Source organism: Colobus angolensis, unplaced genomic scaffold (assembly GCF_000951035.1).
Source record: "Colobus angolensis palliatus isolate OR3802 unplaced genomic scaffold, Cang.pa_1.0 Scaffold68, whole genome shotgun sequence".
Taxonomy (NCBI): domain Eukaryota; kingdom Metazoa; phylum Chordata; class Mammalia; order Primates; family Cercopithecidae; genus Colobus; species Colobus angolensis.
In genome coordinates this window covers 6,387,079-6,399,289 of record NW_012120487.1, presented here as the reverse complement: position 1 = coordinate 6,399,289, position 12,211 = coordinate 6,387,079, and the positions used below count along the sequence as shown (strand labels likewise).

At 40.5% G+C, this 12,211-nt stretch overlaps 1 protein-coding gene across 2 annotated transcripts in view; it reads left to right on the top strand.

Annotated features, from left to right (window-relative positions):
- Positions 1 to 7,883, top strand: part of MAGOH (mago-nashi homolog, proliferation-associated (Drosophila)) — a 12,595-nt gene extending 4,712 nt beyond the window's left edge. The window contains exons 3-5 of one of the 2 annotated variants that reach the window (XM_011926307.1): positions 1,051 to 1,161; positions 6,065 to 6,147; positions 7,630 to 7,883. In XM_011926307.1, the coding sequence (XP_011781697.1) occupies positions 1,051 to 1,161; positions 6,065 to 6,147; positions 7,630 to 7,729 (294 nt within the window). In that variant the 3' untranslated portion in view covers positions 7,730 to 7,883. The remainder of the gene's footprint in view (positions 1 to 1,050; positions 1,162 to 6,064; positions 6,148 to 7,629) is intronic. The other variant, XM_011926308.1, reaches the window with a different exon arrangement.
- The last annotated feature ends 4,328 nt before the right edge of the window (positions 7,884 to 12,211 follow it).

Sequence of the window (12,211 nt, the reverse complement as noted above, 5' to 3'; positions counted from 1 at the left end):
AGTTTGAGACCAGCCTGGCCAACATGGTGAAACCCCACCTCTACTAAAAATACAAAAATTAGCCGGGCGTGGTGGCAGACGCCTGTAATCCCAGCACTTTGGGAGGCCAAGGTGGGCAGATCACGAGGTCAGGAGATCGAGACCATCCTGGCTAACACGGTGAAACCCCGTCTGTACTGAAAATACAAAAAAATATAGCCATGGTGGCGGGTGCCTGTAGTCCCAGCTACTCAGGAGGCAGAGCTTGCAGTGAGTCGAGATTGCACCACTGCACCCCAGCCTGGGCCACAGAGTGAGACTCCATCTCAAAAAAAATAAACCAGGGCATGTAGGTGTCGCTGTCTCTTTTGTTTTGCTATAACAAGATACCTGAGACTGGATAATTTTTAAGCCGTAAAAATGTATTTCTCACAGTTTTGGAGACTGGGAAGTCCAAGATCAAGGCGCTGGCAGGTTCAGTGTCTAGTGAGGGCCCAGTCTCTGCTTCCACAACTGTGCCTTGTTTTTGCATCCTCCAGAAGGGATGAATGCAGTGTTCTCATATGGTGAAAGAACAAGAAAGGGGCCAGCTAGTTCTCTTAAGCTGTCTCCTAAGGCACTAATCCTATCCATGGGGGCTCTGCCCTCAAGGCCCAATCAACTCTTAAAGGCCCTATCCATTAACACTGTTGCATTGGGTATTAATTTCAACATGAATTTTGGAGCAGACACAAACATTCAAACCGTAGCAGGGGGCATTCACAGATCTATTTTGGGTTTCTTTGTGAGTTGGCTATGTGGACAGGCAGAAGGGCCATGTGAACAGGATGTACCAGGAGGTAGTAACAGCTAGATGGGGAACTGAGGTGCAGTTTATTGTATACTTCTGACCCTGTCCCTCACCTGCATCATGCCAAGGTTGAGCATGAATGTCTTCCCACTTAAGGAGTTGTCTTCCCACTTAAGGAGAAATAAGTCTGCAGAAACAGTTATTTTTATCTTCCATCACTATCTGAGTCAAAGCACTGCTTAAGGATACAACATACATTTTGTCTTTTAACTTGCTTGCAGGCTTACGTACATAAAAGCGTGATGGAGGAACTGAAGAGAATAATTGATGACAGTGAAATTACCAAAGAGGATGATGCATTGTGGCCTCCTCCTGACCGAGTGGGCCGGCAGGTATGTTTTATTGATTATCCTGTAGTGCAGAAATCTTACAAATAAGATGAGGTTTAGTGCTCTGCATATGATAGTGAAACTGTGTGCGTGTGTGTGGTGATGGTGGTGGTGGTGGTGGTCAGCCCTGCAGAAAGCAGATTGCAAACACGTTGGTCTAAGGAAGCATTAATCCCACAGGAAGGAACAGAGAGAACAAGTGCTGCTGGCCACCAAGAACCCAGCCTTGAATTTCTTCTTAGGACCCCGCACACTCCCTCCTCCACTTAAAGCTTTTGCTACCTATCTCATTTACTAACTACTATGGACAAAGCATTGTGGAGATACAAAGAGAAATAGAACATGATTATTTCACCAATCTAATGAAAGGAAAATCATGCAAATAATTCAGTATATGTATTTAAATTCATGTGTATTTATATACATTATATATTCATTCCGAGCACCATTTTTGGTAACTAAAAAATAAAAGCCACTGTCATATTGAACTGAATTAGCAGAAAACGTATTTTCACTCTGCTACCATCCTAATCCAGACTTCTGGACTTCTAATAGGTTCCCTTGTTTTTCCTCTTGTTCCATACCATCCATTTTTCCATCCTGAAAGCCAATGTCATTTTTTTTTTTTTTTTTAGACGGAGTCTCGCTCTGTCGCCCAGACTGGAGTGCAGTGGCATGATCTCAGCTCACTGCAACCTCCGCCTCCTGGGTTCAAGTGATTCTCCTGCCTCAGCCTCCCGAGTAGCTGGCACACACCACCATGCCCAGCTAATTTTTGTATTTTTAGTAGAGATAGGGTTCCACCATGTTGGCCAGGCTGGTCTTGAACTTCTGACCCCAGGTGATCCACCCGCCTTGCCCTCCCAAAGTGCTGTGATTACAGGCGTGAGCCGCCGCGCCTGACCGGTGTGATCTTTAAAAATGTAAATTTGCTTATGTATTCCACTGATTTAAACTCCAATGGCTTCCCACTGTACTTAAAATTTAAACTCCCACCTTATCTTTTACCATGCTTCCAGTCTCATGGTGTTCAAACCTTACTAGCTTCATTTCTGTTCCTCAGAAATACCTAGGTGGTTCTTACTTCAGGGCCTTTGCACTTGCCACATTCTGCCTAAAATATTCTTCCTTTAACTCTGTACAAGACTGTCTCTATTATTGAGGTCTTCAAAAGTCGGTTCCTCAGTGATGTCTTGCCTGTCCATTCAATCTAAGAAGTCTCTTCCCATCATTAAGAAAAAGATCTGTTGTGCTGTCTTTGTGTGTGTACGTGTGTGTGTGTGTGTTTTCTTTTTGCTTTCAATTTCATCACAATATGTGTTGTCTTTGTAGCACTTATTGTCTAAAATTGTCTTACTTGCTTTTCAATTTTTTCACTGCTATATCTCCAGTGACTAAAATAGTGCCCATATATAGTAAAAGCTCAATAATAATTTGTTAAATTAATATGAAAACCCATATAAACTCATGCCTAATAACCTCAAAATGATGGACCAACCCTTCAAGAAGAATTTTTTTAAAAATCCTACCCTCAATACTTACTAAAGTTAACTTTAATTAATGTTCAAGGAATCTCAGTAATATCATATATATGTATTTTGCTTTACCATTTATAAAATTTTTATTTCTGTTAACTCGTTCAACCGTCACAACAATTCTGTGAAGAGGGAAGGGCATATTCCTTTATACCAGCAATAAGCCATTGGATACTGTTATTAAAATCAATCCCATTAATAATTACAAGAAAAGTTAATAAAGAACTTGGGAATGCATTTAACAAGATGTACAAAACTTGAAAGGGCTTTATAGAAGGACAAAAATATGTATCATTTTTGTGGATGGGAAGATTCAGTATCATAGAGATGTCAGTTTTCAACAAAGTAATTTATAAATTCACTCTTAATTCAAATAAAAATCGCAGTAGGGTTTTTTCCCCTTAAAATCAAATAGAATAAGCATTAAATTCATGGAAAATCAGAGGCAAGAGTAGCCAAAATAATACTGGAGATTTCTTATAAAACTGTGGTCATTTATAGTATGATAATGCCTTGGGAATTGACAGCTGAACCAATGGAACAGCATAGAGAGCCCAGAAACCAACTTATGAATATATGGAAACTTGGAACAGCATACTACAGAGGTGGACTTTCACATTAATGGGAAAAGAATGAGTTATTTAACAAATTGTACCAGGACAGCTGACAATATATTTATGGAATGTTTTCAAATTAGGCTATAGAAATCAAAAATTTTAAACAGAATATAGACTTTTATTATTTCTGGGTAGAGAAGGAGTTTTTAAAACGCCTTAAGGGGTAAGATTGGTAAATTTGACTTCTTTACAACTTAGGTTTGACAAAAGATGGCAAGATAAAGTTGAAAGATAAGCCATAGACTGGAAGAAGATATCTGCAAAACATAAAACTGGCAAGAGTTTTCTATCCAGAATATATAAAGAATTAGAAAGTAATAAAAAGACAGTCCCGTGGCAGAATGTGCAAAGGTTATGAATAACTTACAAGATCAAACAAGTGGCTAATAAATGTGAAAAGATTTACAGCTTCATTTGTAAAATGAAAGAACAACAGTGAGATACCATTTCAGACCCATTAGAATAACAACAGAAAAAATCTGCCGAGTTTAAAAAATGATACAAGAAAAGAGTGAGAGTAAAATTAGTATAACCGTGTTAGGGAGTAATTTTGTGGTATCTGGGAACATTTAAAATACTTTACTAGGAATTATATGGAGACATTTTCACATATGTACAAGGAGATGTATAGAAGAATATTCTTGCTACATTGTTTATAGGAACAAAAATTCAGAACTTAACTTTATTTCAGTAGGGAAATGGAATACTATAGCATTTAAAACTAATGAGCTAGATCTGTGTAACTCAACATTGATAAATCTCAAAAACAATGTGGAATGAAAAATGCAAAAAGTATGTATAATATGACCATTTTTGTAAAAATTTTAAAACACACTACCACGTCTAGGCCAGGCACAGTGACGCATGCCTACATTCCCAGCACTTTTTTTCTTAATTGGGAGGCCAAGGTGGGAGGATGGCTTGAGGCCAGGAGCTCAAGACCAGCCTGAGCAGCACAATGAGACCTTTTTTCTACAAAAAAAAAAAAAAAACCCTAAAAATTAACTGGGCATGGTGGCGCATACCTGTAGTCTTAGCTATTCGGGAGGCTAAAGGTGCAGGATGGCATGAGCGCAGGAACTCAGGGTTACAGTGAGCTATGATCCTACCACTGCACTTCAGCTTCAGTGACAGAGACCCTGTATCTAAAAAGAAGTGAAAACATACTACCAAATCTGAAACAAGAATGGAACAAATCAGGGGATACAGGAGGGAGAACAGAATGGGAGATAGACATAAATTTTGTAATATTTTATTTCTTTTTAAAAAAAATCTGACACAAGTATGGTAGTAATTTATAAATCTGAGTATTGGAAATATCTCAGTTTTTTCTGTTTTCTGATTAAATTATAACAAAAAGTATATATGAATCAAAAAGAAGAAAAAGTAAGTAGGGCTCACAAGAATATAAATTCCACAGGGCAGAGATCTTTGGTTTGCTTGGTTTTACTTATCTGTCCTGAGCACTGAGAACAATACTGAGCACCCAGCAGGCTACACAGATACTTTTTGAAGGTTTGTGGTACTCATGTCATTGTTTGGAAATTGAGACCCACCATCATACAGGTAGGGAGTGACAAAGTGGGGATCAAACCTAAGGTCTAAAAGTTGCCTAGATAGGTTAGATCCTTTGGTTTTTGTTTTTGTTTGTTGTTGTTGGAGACAGGGTCTCACTCTGTTTCCTAGGCTGGAGTACAGTGATGAGATCACAGCTCACTGCAGCCTTGACCTCCTGGGGTAAAGGGATCCTCCCACCTCAGCCTCTCTAGTAGCTGGGACCACGGATGCACGCCACCACATCCAGCGAGTTTTTGTATTTTTTTGTAGAGATGAGGTTTTGCCAAGTTGCCCAGACTGGTCTTAAACTCCTGGGCTCAAGTGATTCTCCTGCATTGGCCTCCCAAAGTGCTGGGATTACAGGTGTGAGTCACCATACCCAGTCCATTTGTTCGGTATTTTTAAAACAGATATATTCATGTTACTCCACATTGTTGACGATGAAAACTCATACAAAGTACTACATAGGCTGGGCGCAGTGACTCATGCCTGTAGTCCCAGCACTTGGGAGGCCGAGGCAGGCGGATCATCTGAGGTCAGGAGTTCGAGACCAGCCTGGCCAACATGGTGAAACCCTGTCTCTATTAAAAATACAAAAAAATCCATCCTGGCTAACACGGTGAAACCCCGTCTCTACTAAAAATACAAAAAAAATTAGCCGGGCGTGGTGGCAAGCGCCTGTAGTCCCAGCCACTCAGGAGGCTGAGGCGGGCAGATCATGAGGTCAGAAGATCAAGTCCATCCTGGCTAACACGGTGAAACCCCGTCTCTACTAAAAATACAAAAAAAATTAGCCGGGCGTGGTGGCAAGCGCCTGTAGTCCCAGCCACTCAGGAGGCTGAGGTGGGAGAATCGCTTGAACCTGGGAGGCAGAGGTTGCAGTGACCCAAGATGATCATGCCAGTGCACTCCAGCCTGGGCAACAGAACGAGACTATCTCAGGAAAAAAAAAAAAAAAAAAAACCTACGTAGATTTTTCCAAATCTGAGAAATGGTAGAGTCTTGAGGGTACAACTTCTTTTCAATATGAGCTGTATTTATCTGTTTCTAGTGTCCAGCACAGTTCAGTGCTCAGAGGGAACTGCCCTTGTTTTTGTGACCGTCTGTAGTCAAGTTTGTGTGATTTGGCAAATGATTAATCCTTCTGTGTGTTTGATGAAAACCCAATTCTACTTAGATTTTCTAAAATGTTTTTAGGAGCTTGAAATCGTCATTGGAGATGAACACATTTCTTTTACAACATCAAAAATTGGTTCCCTTATTGATGTCAATCAATCCAAGTAAGTGTGCATGATCCTTATATCCAGTTGTGTCTGTTTTGGAGCAGTTCGGTGAGAAACCTTAACCAAATTGGGACTATTATGGGAAGATGTGGGGCAAATGCAAAATGCAGGTGGGCAGGTTTGTCCTCCTTGTTAGGGAGGGACCCCAAATTATTTTTGAAAACTTGCTCCTATTACTTTTGGTGTTTCATTCAGCCATTGCTGCTGCGACCTTCTTGTTGACACACACATACAGATTAATGCATAGAAGCAGCCAGAACAAAAAATGGAATATGCCTAAAGAGTGCTCATGATAAACCGTACTGAGTCTGAATAGCTTTCTCAGTGTGACTGTTCAGACTGGCACATCTTAAAATCTGACTTCAGTGAAACTTGACATTTTTTTAGGATCTAAGTTTTTTTTAATTTTAAATTTATTATTATTATTTTGAGATGGAGTTTCGCACTGTCGCCTGGGCTGGAGTGCAGTGGCGCAATCTCAGCTCACTGCAACCTCCGCCTCCTGGGTTCAAGTGATTCTCCTGCCTCAGCCTCCCAAGTAGTTTGGACTACAGGCACCTGGCACCACACCTGGCTAACTTTTTTGTATTTTTAGTAGAAACGGGGTTTCACCATGTTGGGCAGGCTGGTCTCGAACTCCCAACCTCAGGTGATCTGCCTGCCTCGGCCTCCCAAAGTGCTGGAATTACAGGCGTGAGCCACCATGCCTGGCCTTAAATTTATTATTTTTTACAAAAGCATTGGTTTGGTGAAAAGGGATAAAAATTTTAAAATTCATGTTGTCAGTGGTGTAGATTATCAAGTTGAGGCATGAACCTATGTACTACAAGGAATCCTTAGAATTTGGCAACTTCTTTGGCTGTTAAGTTTTGAGGATTCAGGATTAGATATGGCTCACTTTTAGCAAATGTTGGGCATGATTGTCTTCCTGTGGACACTCTTCCTTCTTCTTAGCCAGTAATGCCACAGTAATCTTCAACCTCTTGGTCCTGCGTAATACTACTACTTTTTAAAAAAGTTTTCCTAACTCTGAAAGTAATACATGCTCATTGTAGAAAATACAGGAAAGGTAGAAAAGTAGAAAGGGGAAAGTCATCCAAAATCTTATCAATCAGACAACCCTTATTAATATCTTTCAGTGTTTCTTTTTAGTCTTTTTTTCTGTGCATTAATAGAATATATACTTTTTAAGAAGCATAAAAAATACAGTTGATTATTTTAATTATATTTTTTCACTTAATGTAAGCATTTCCCTATATTAAAAACTCAGCATATTTAAATTACCTCATAATATACCCTTTTTATAGTCTTTTCCTTTTTTAGGGACACTTGATTGGTCAAAGTTTTAATGCCCTAATGCAAAGTTTTAATGTTCCTTTGCAACATCTTGATAGAGAAATAATTGGGATTATTAAATGGTATCTTTTGCCAGTTTTATCTCAATGTTTTAAACTTTTTTTTTTTCCTTTTGCATTTTAGGGATCCAGAAGGCTTACGAGTATTTTATTATCTTGTCCAGGACCTGAAGTGTTTGGTCTTCAGTCTTATTGGATTACACTTCAAGATTAAACCAATCTAGATTGAATATTGGTGTGGACATGGGGGAGTGGGTGGGAGTAGAAAATTTTGTGTATATCAGGGCAGTATTTTTTTATAAACTATAAATGATTGTCTTTAATAAATATGTGATAAAATCCAATTTTTATTATTTTATAAAGACCTGAACATGTGAACGCTTCTCAATTACTTTGTAAAACACTAACATTCTATGTGAAGTATTGCCCCAAAGTCAAGTCTAATCAACTCTCTAGATATAACTACCATTTTATAGGAAATATGTTTTAAAATTTTAAAACATATTTAACATGAACAGGAACATGTTTTAAAAATACAGTGGGACTTCAATCAGCCATGTTGAGAAGAAATTCCAAGGCAAATGACCTGGTTTCTTCAATAAATTACAAGGGAAACAGATGGAATGGGAGCTTATAAAGGAGACTTAAGAGACACATAATACAATGTTTGGACCCTATTTTGATAATGATTCAAAAAATTGTAAAATTAGACCAGATGTGGTGGCTTACACCTGTAATCCCAACACTTTGGGAGGCCGAGGCGGGCAGATTGCCTGAGGTCAGGAGTTCAAGACCTGCCTGGCTAACATGGTGAAACCCTGTCTCTACTAAAAATACAAACATTAGCTGGTGTGGTGGCATGAGCCTGTAATCCCAGTTACTTAGGAAGCTGAGTCAGGAAAGTTGCTTGGACCCGGGAGGCAGAGGCTTCAGTGAGCCAAGATCGTACCAGCCTGTAGGATTAATATCATTAAAGAAATTTAACACTGGTTTGATGATTTAGGTATGAAATAGTATGGTGGTTGGAGTTTTTAAAATCAACTTTTATAGATACAAATATTTTAGGTTTTCATAGGTATTTCAGTGTGGGGGAAAATGCTTTGGTTTCTTACATGATACAGGATAAAATGTCTGGTCTCAGAAAAGTTTTCCATTAATCCATTTTAAAATCAGAATACCAACAGCCATTCAGGACCAAGGCCAAGTTGTATAGATAGTGTGGGAATTTGTTCAGCAGGTAGACCTGCAGACAACTTTTTCTTTCTGCTAAATTGTGTGGCTTAAGCACAGTACTGGTTGAACAGATTGCACCTGCTGAAAGGAACTAGGTCTTACTAAGCCTCATTTGAAGGGAAGTGATTAGCCTAAACTCACCCCGCTAAAAGCAGGCCAGCCTGGGACAAGGTCCCAAGTGTCCTGACTCCTGGACCCATTCTTTTTCCACCACACTCGACTCCTTCAAAGACTATGGGGCAAGTTAAGAACAGCACTGAGATATCAGGGTTCCTGACTCCAGTGCACCTCCTCCTATAAGGGCACTTGGGACAATGAAGCAAGTTGGTAGTAAAGTAGACATCAAAAAACGACACTCTTAAAGAACTGACGGGACCTCAGGTGATAAGAGTCTTTTTTGTTTTGTTTTCTGAGGCAAAAAGGAACTTCAGTGTAGAAAAGTATTCTTGGCTGGGTGTGGTGGCTCACCCTGTAATCCCAGCACTTTGGGAGTCTGAGGTGGATGGATCACCTGAGGTCAGGAGTTTGAGACCATCCTGACCAACATGGAGAAACCCCGTCTCTCCTAAAAATACAAAATTAGCCTGGCATGGTGGTGCATGCCTGTAATCTCAGCTACTCAGGAGGCTAAGACAGGAGAATCGCTTGAATCTGGGAGGCAGAGGTTGCGGTGAGCCAAGATCATGCCATTGCAATCCAGCCTGGGCAACAAGAGCAATATTAGATATTTATTGTCTCAAAAACAAACAACAGCAGCAGCAAGAAAAAAAAAACAGGGTCTGACTGGTCTCAAACTCCTGTGCTGAAGCCATCCTACTTCAGCCTCCCAAAGTGCTGGAATTACAGGTGTGAGCCATTGTGCCCAGTCTCTCTCTATATATATCTATATATCTATATCTATCTATATATCTATATATCTATGTATATCTCACCAGGCTGGAGTTTAGTGGTGCAATCTTGGCTGACTGTAACCTCCGCCTCCCAGGCTCAAGTGATCCTCCCACCTCAGGCTCCCGGGAAGCTGGGACCATAGGCATGTGCCACCATGCCCCACTAATTTTTTGTATTTTTAGTAGAAATGTGGTTTCACCATGTTGCCCCAGCTGGTCTTGAACTCCTGAGCTCAAGCGATCCACTGGTCTTGGCCTCCCAAAGTGCTGGGATTATGGGCATAAGCCACCGCGCCTGGCCCCTATTTATATCTTAAACTGTCTATGTTTTGAAAAGTTATTATTTTTGATAGGTTCATCTTTTAGTCTTGCTACTCAAGATATGAATAGTAGTTTACACATAGTTTTAAAATCTTTTGCATTTGTCTGTGTAGTTGCTATTCCCAATGAGTTTTGTGCCATCAGATGATTTCTCATTGCTTATTAACATCCTTTTCTTTCAGACTGAAGAACCCTCTTTAGCATTTCTTGAAGGACAGGTCTGGTGTGTTGACAAAATCCCTCAGCTTTTGTTTGTCTAGGAAGTCTTTATTTTTCCTTCATGTCTAAAGGATATTTTTGCGGGAAATACTATTCTAGGATAATTTTTTTTTTCTTTCAGTACTTTAAATGTCATGCCACGCTCTCCTGGCCTGTAAGCTTTCCACTGGGAAGCCTGCTGCCAGATGCATTGGAGCTTCTTTGTGTGTTGTTTCTTCTTTCTTGCTGCTTTTAGGATCCTTTATCTTTGACCTTTGGGAGTCTGATTATTAAATGACATGAGGTAGTCTTATTTGGGTTAAATCTGCTTGGTGTTCTATAACTTTCTTGTACTTGAATATTTATATATTTCTCTAGGTTTGGAAAGTTCTGTTATTATTCCTTTGAATAAACTTTCTATCCTAATTTCTCTCTACCTTCTCTTTAAGACCAGTAACTCTTAGATTTGTCCATTTGTGGCTATTGTAGGCGTGCTTCATCCTTTTTTATTTTTTCTTTCAATTCTTCTGTGTATTTTCAAATAGCCTGTCTTCAAGCTCACTCATTCTTTCTTCTGCTTGATCAGTTCTCATGTTGAGAGACCCTGGTGCATTCTTTGGTATATCAGTTGAATTTATCAGCTCCAGAATTTCTATTTGATTTTGAAAATTATCTCCATCTCTTTGTTAAATTTACCTGGCAGGATTCTGAGTTCCTTCTCTGTGCTATCTTGAATTTCACTGAACTTCCTCAGTGACAGTGAATTCTCTGTCTGAAAGGTCACATATCTCTGTCACTCTGGGATTGGTCACTGGTGCCTTATTTAGTTCATTTGGTTCGGTCATGTTTTCTTGGATGGTATTGATGTTTGTGAGTGTTGGTCAATGCAGAGCATTGAAAATTAGGTATTTATTGTAATTTTCACAGTTTGGGCTTATTTGTACCCATCCTTCTTCAAAAGGCTTTTCCAAGTACTCAAAGGGAAATGAGTGTTGTGATGTAAATATTTGGTCACTGCAGCTGTAACTGCAGTAGGGGGCACCCCAAACCCAGTGATGCTGTGACTCTTGTAGACGCAGAGGTACTACCTTGATGGTCTTGGGTAAGATCTGAGAGAATTCCCTGGATTACCAGGCAGAGTCTCTTGTTCTCTTCCCTTACTTTCAAATAAATGGTGTCTCTCCATGCTGAGCTGCCTGGAGTTGGGAGAGGAGTGACACAAGCACCCCTGTGGCCACCACTGCTGGAACTGTGCTGTGTCAAACCTGAAGCCAGCACAGTAGTGGGTCTTGCCCAAGGCCCATGGTTACTATTGCCTGATTATTGCTGATGTTTATTCAAAGCCCAAAGGCTCTTTAGTCAGCAGGTGGTGAATCCAACCAGGCTTGTGTCTTACCCTTTGGGGTGGCAGGTTCCCTTCTGGCCCAGGGTGGGTTTAGAATTGCTATCCAGGAGCTAGGGCATGGAGTCCGGGCTGTAGAAACCTACTTGATTCTTTATTTTACTGTAGCTGAGCTGGTACCCAAGTTGCAAGACCAAGTCCTTTTTACTCTTTCCTCTCTTTTCCTTAAGCAGAAGGAGTCTCTCCCTATGGCAACCATTGCTGGGAATGCACTGGGTCGCACCTGAAGGCAGCACAGTACTAGGTGTTACTAATGTTTATTCAAGGCCCAACAGCTCTTTAGTCAGCGTGTGATGAATTCTACCAGGAGTGGGTCCTCTCCTTCAAAGCAGCGGGTTCCCTTCTGGCCCATAGTAGCTCCAGAAATATCTGGGAGATAGAGCCTGGCTGGCAAGGGGGGCTTCAGGACTCTGTGTGGTGTTTTATTCTACTGTGGTTGGGATGGTATCCAAGCTGTAAGACAAAGTCCTCTTTACTTTCCCCTCTCCTTTCCTCTAAGGGAAAGGAGTCTCTCCTGGAGCTGTGAGCTGTGCTGCCTGGGGTTGGGGTACTGATGACATAAGCACTCCTTTGGCTCCCCAGCTGGTATCTCACTAGGCTGTGTGCACCCCAACTCCACCAGCTCTGAGCTCAGCACAGCACCAGGACTTGCCCAGGAACTG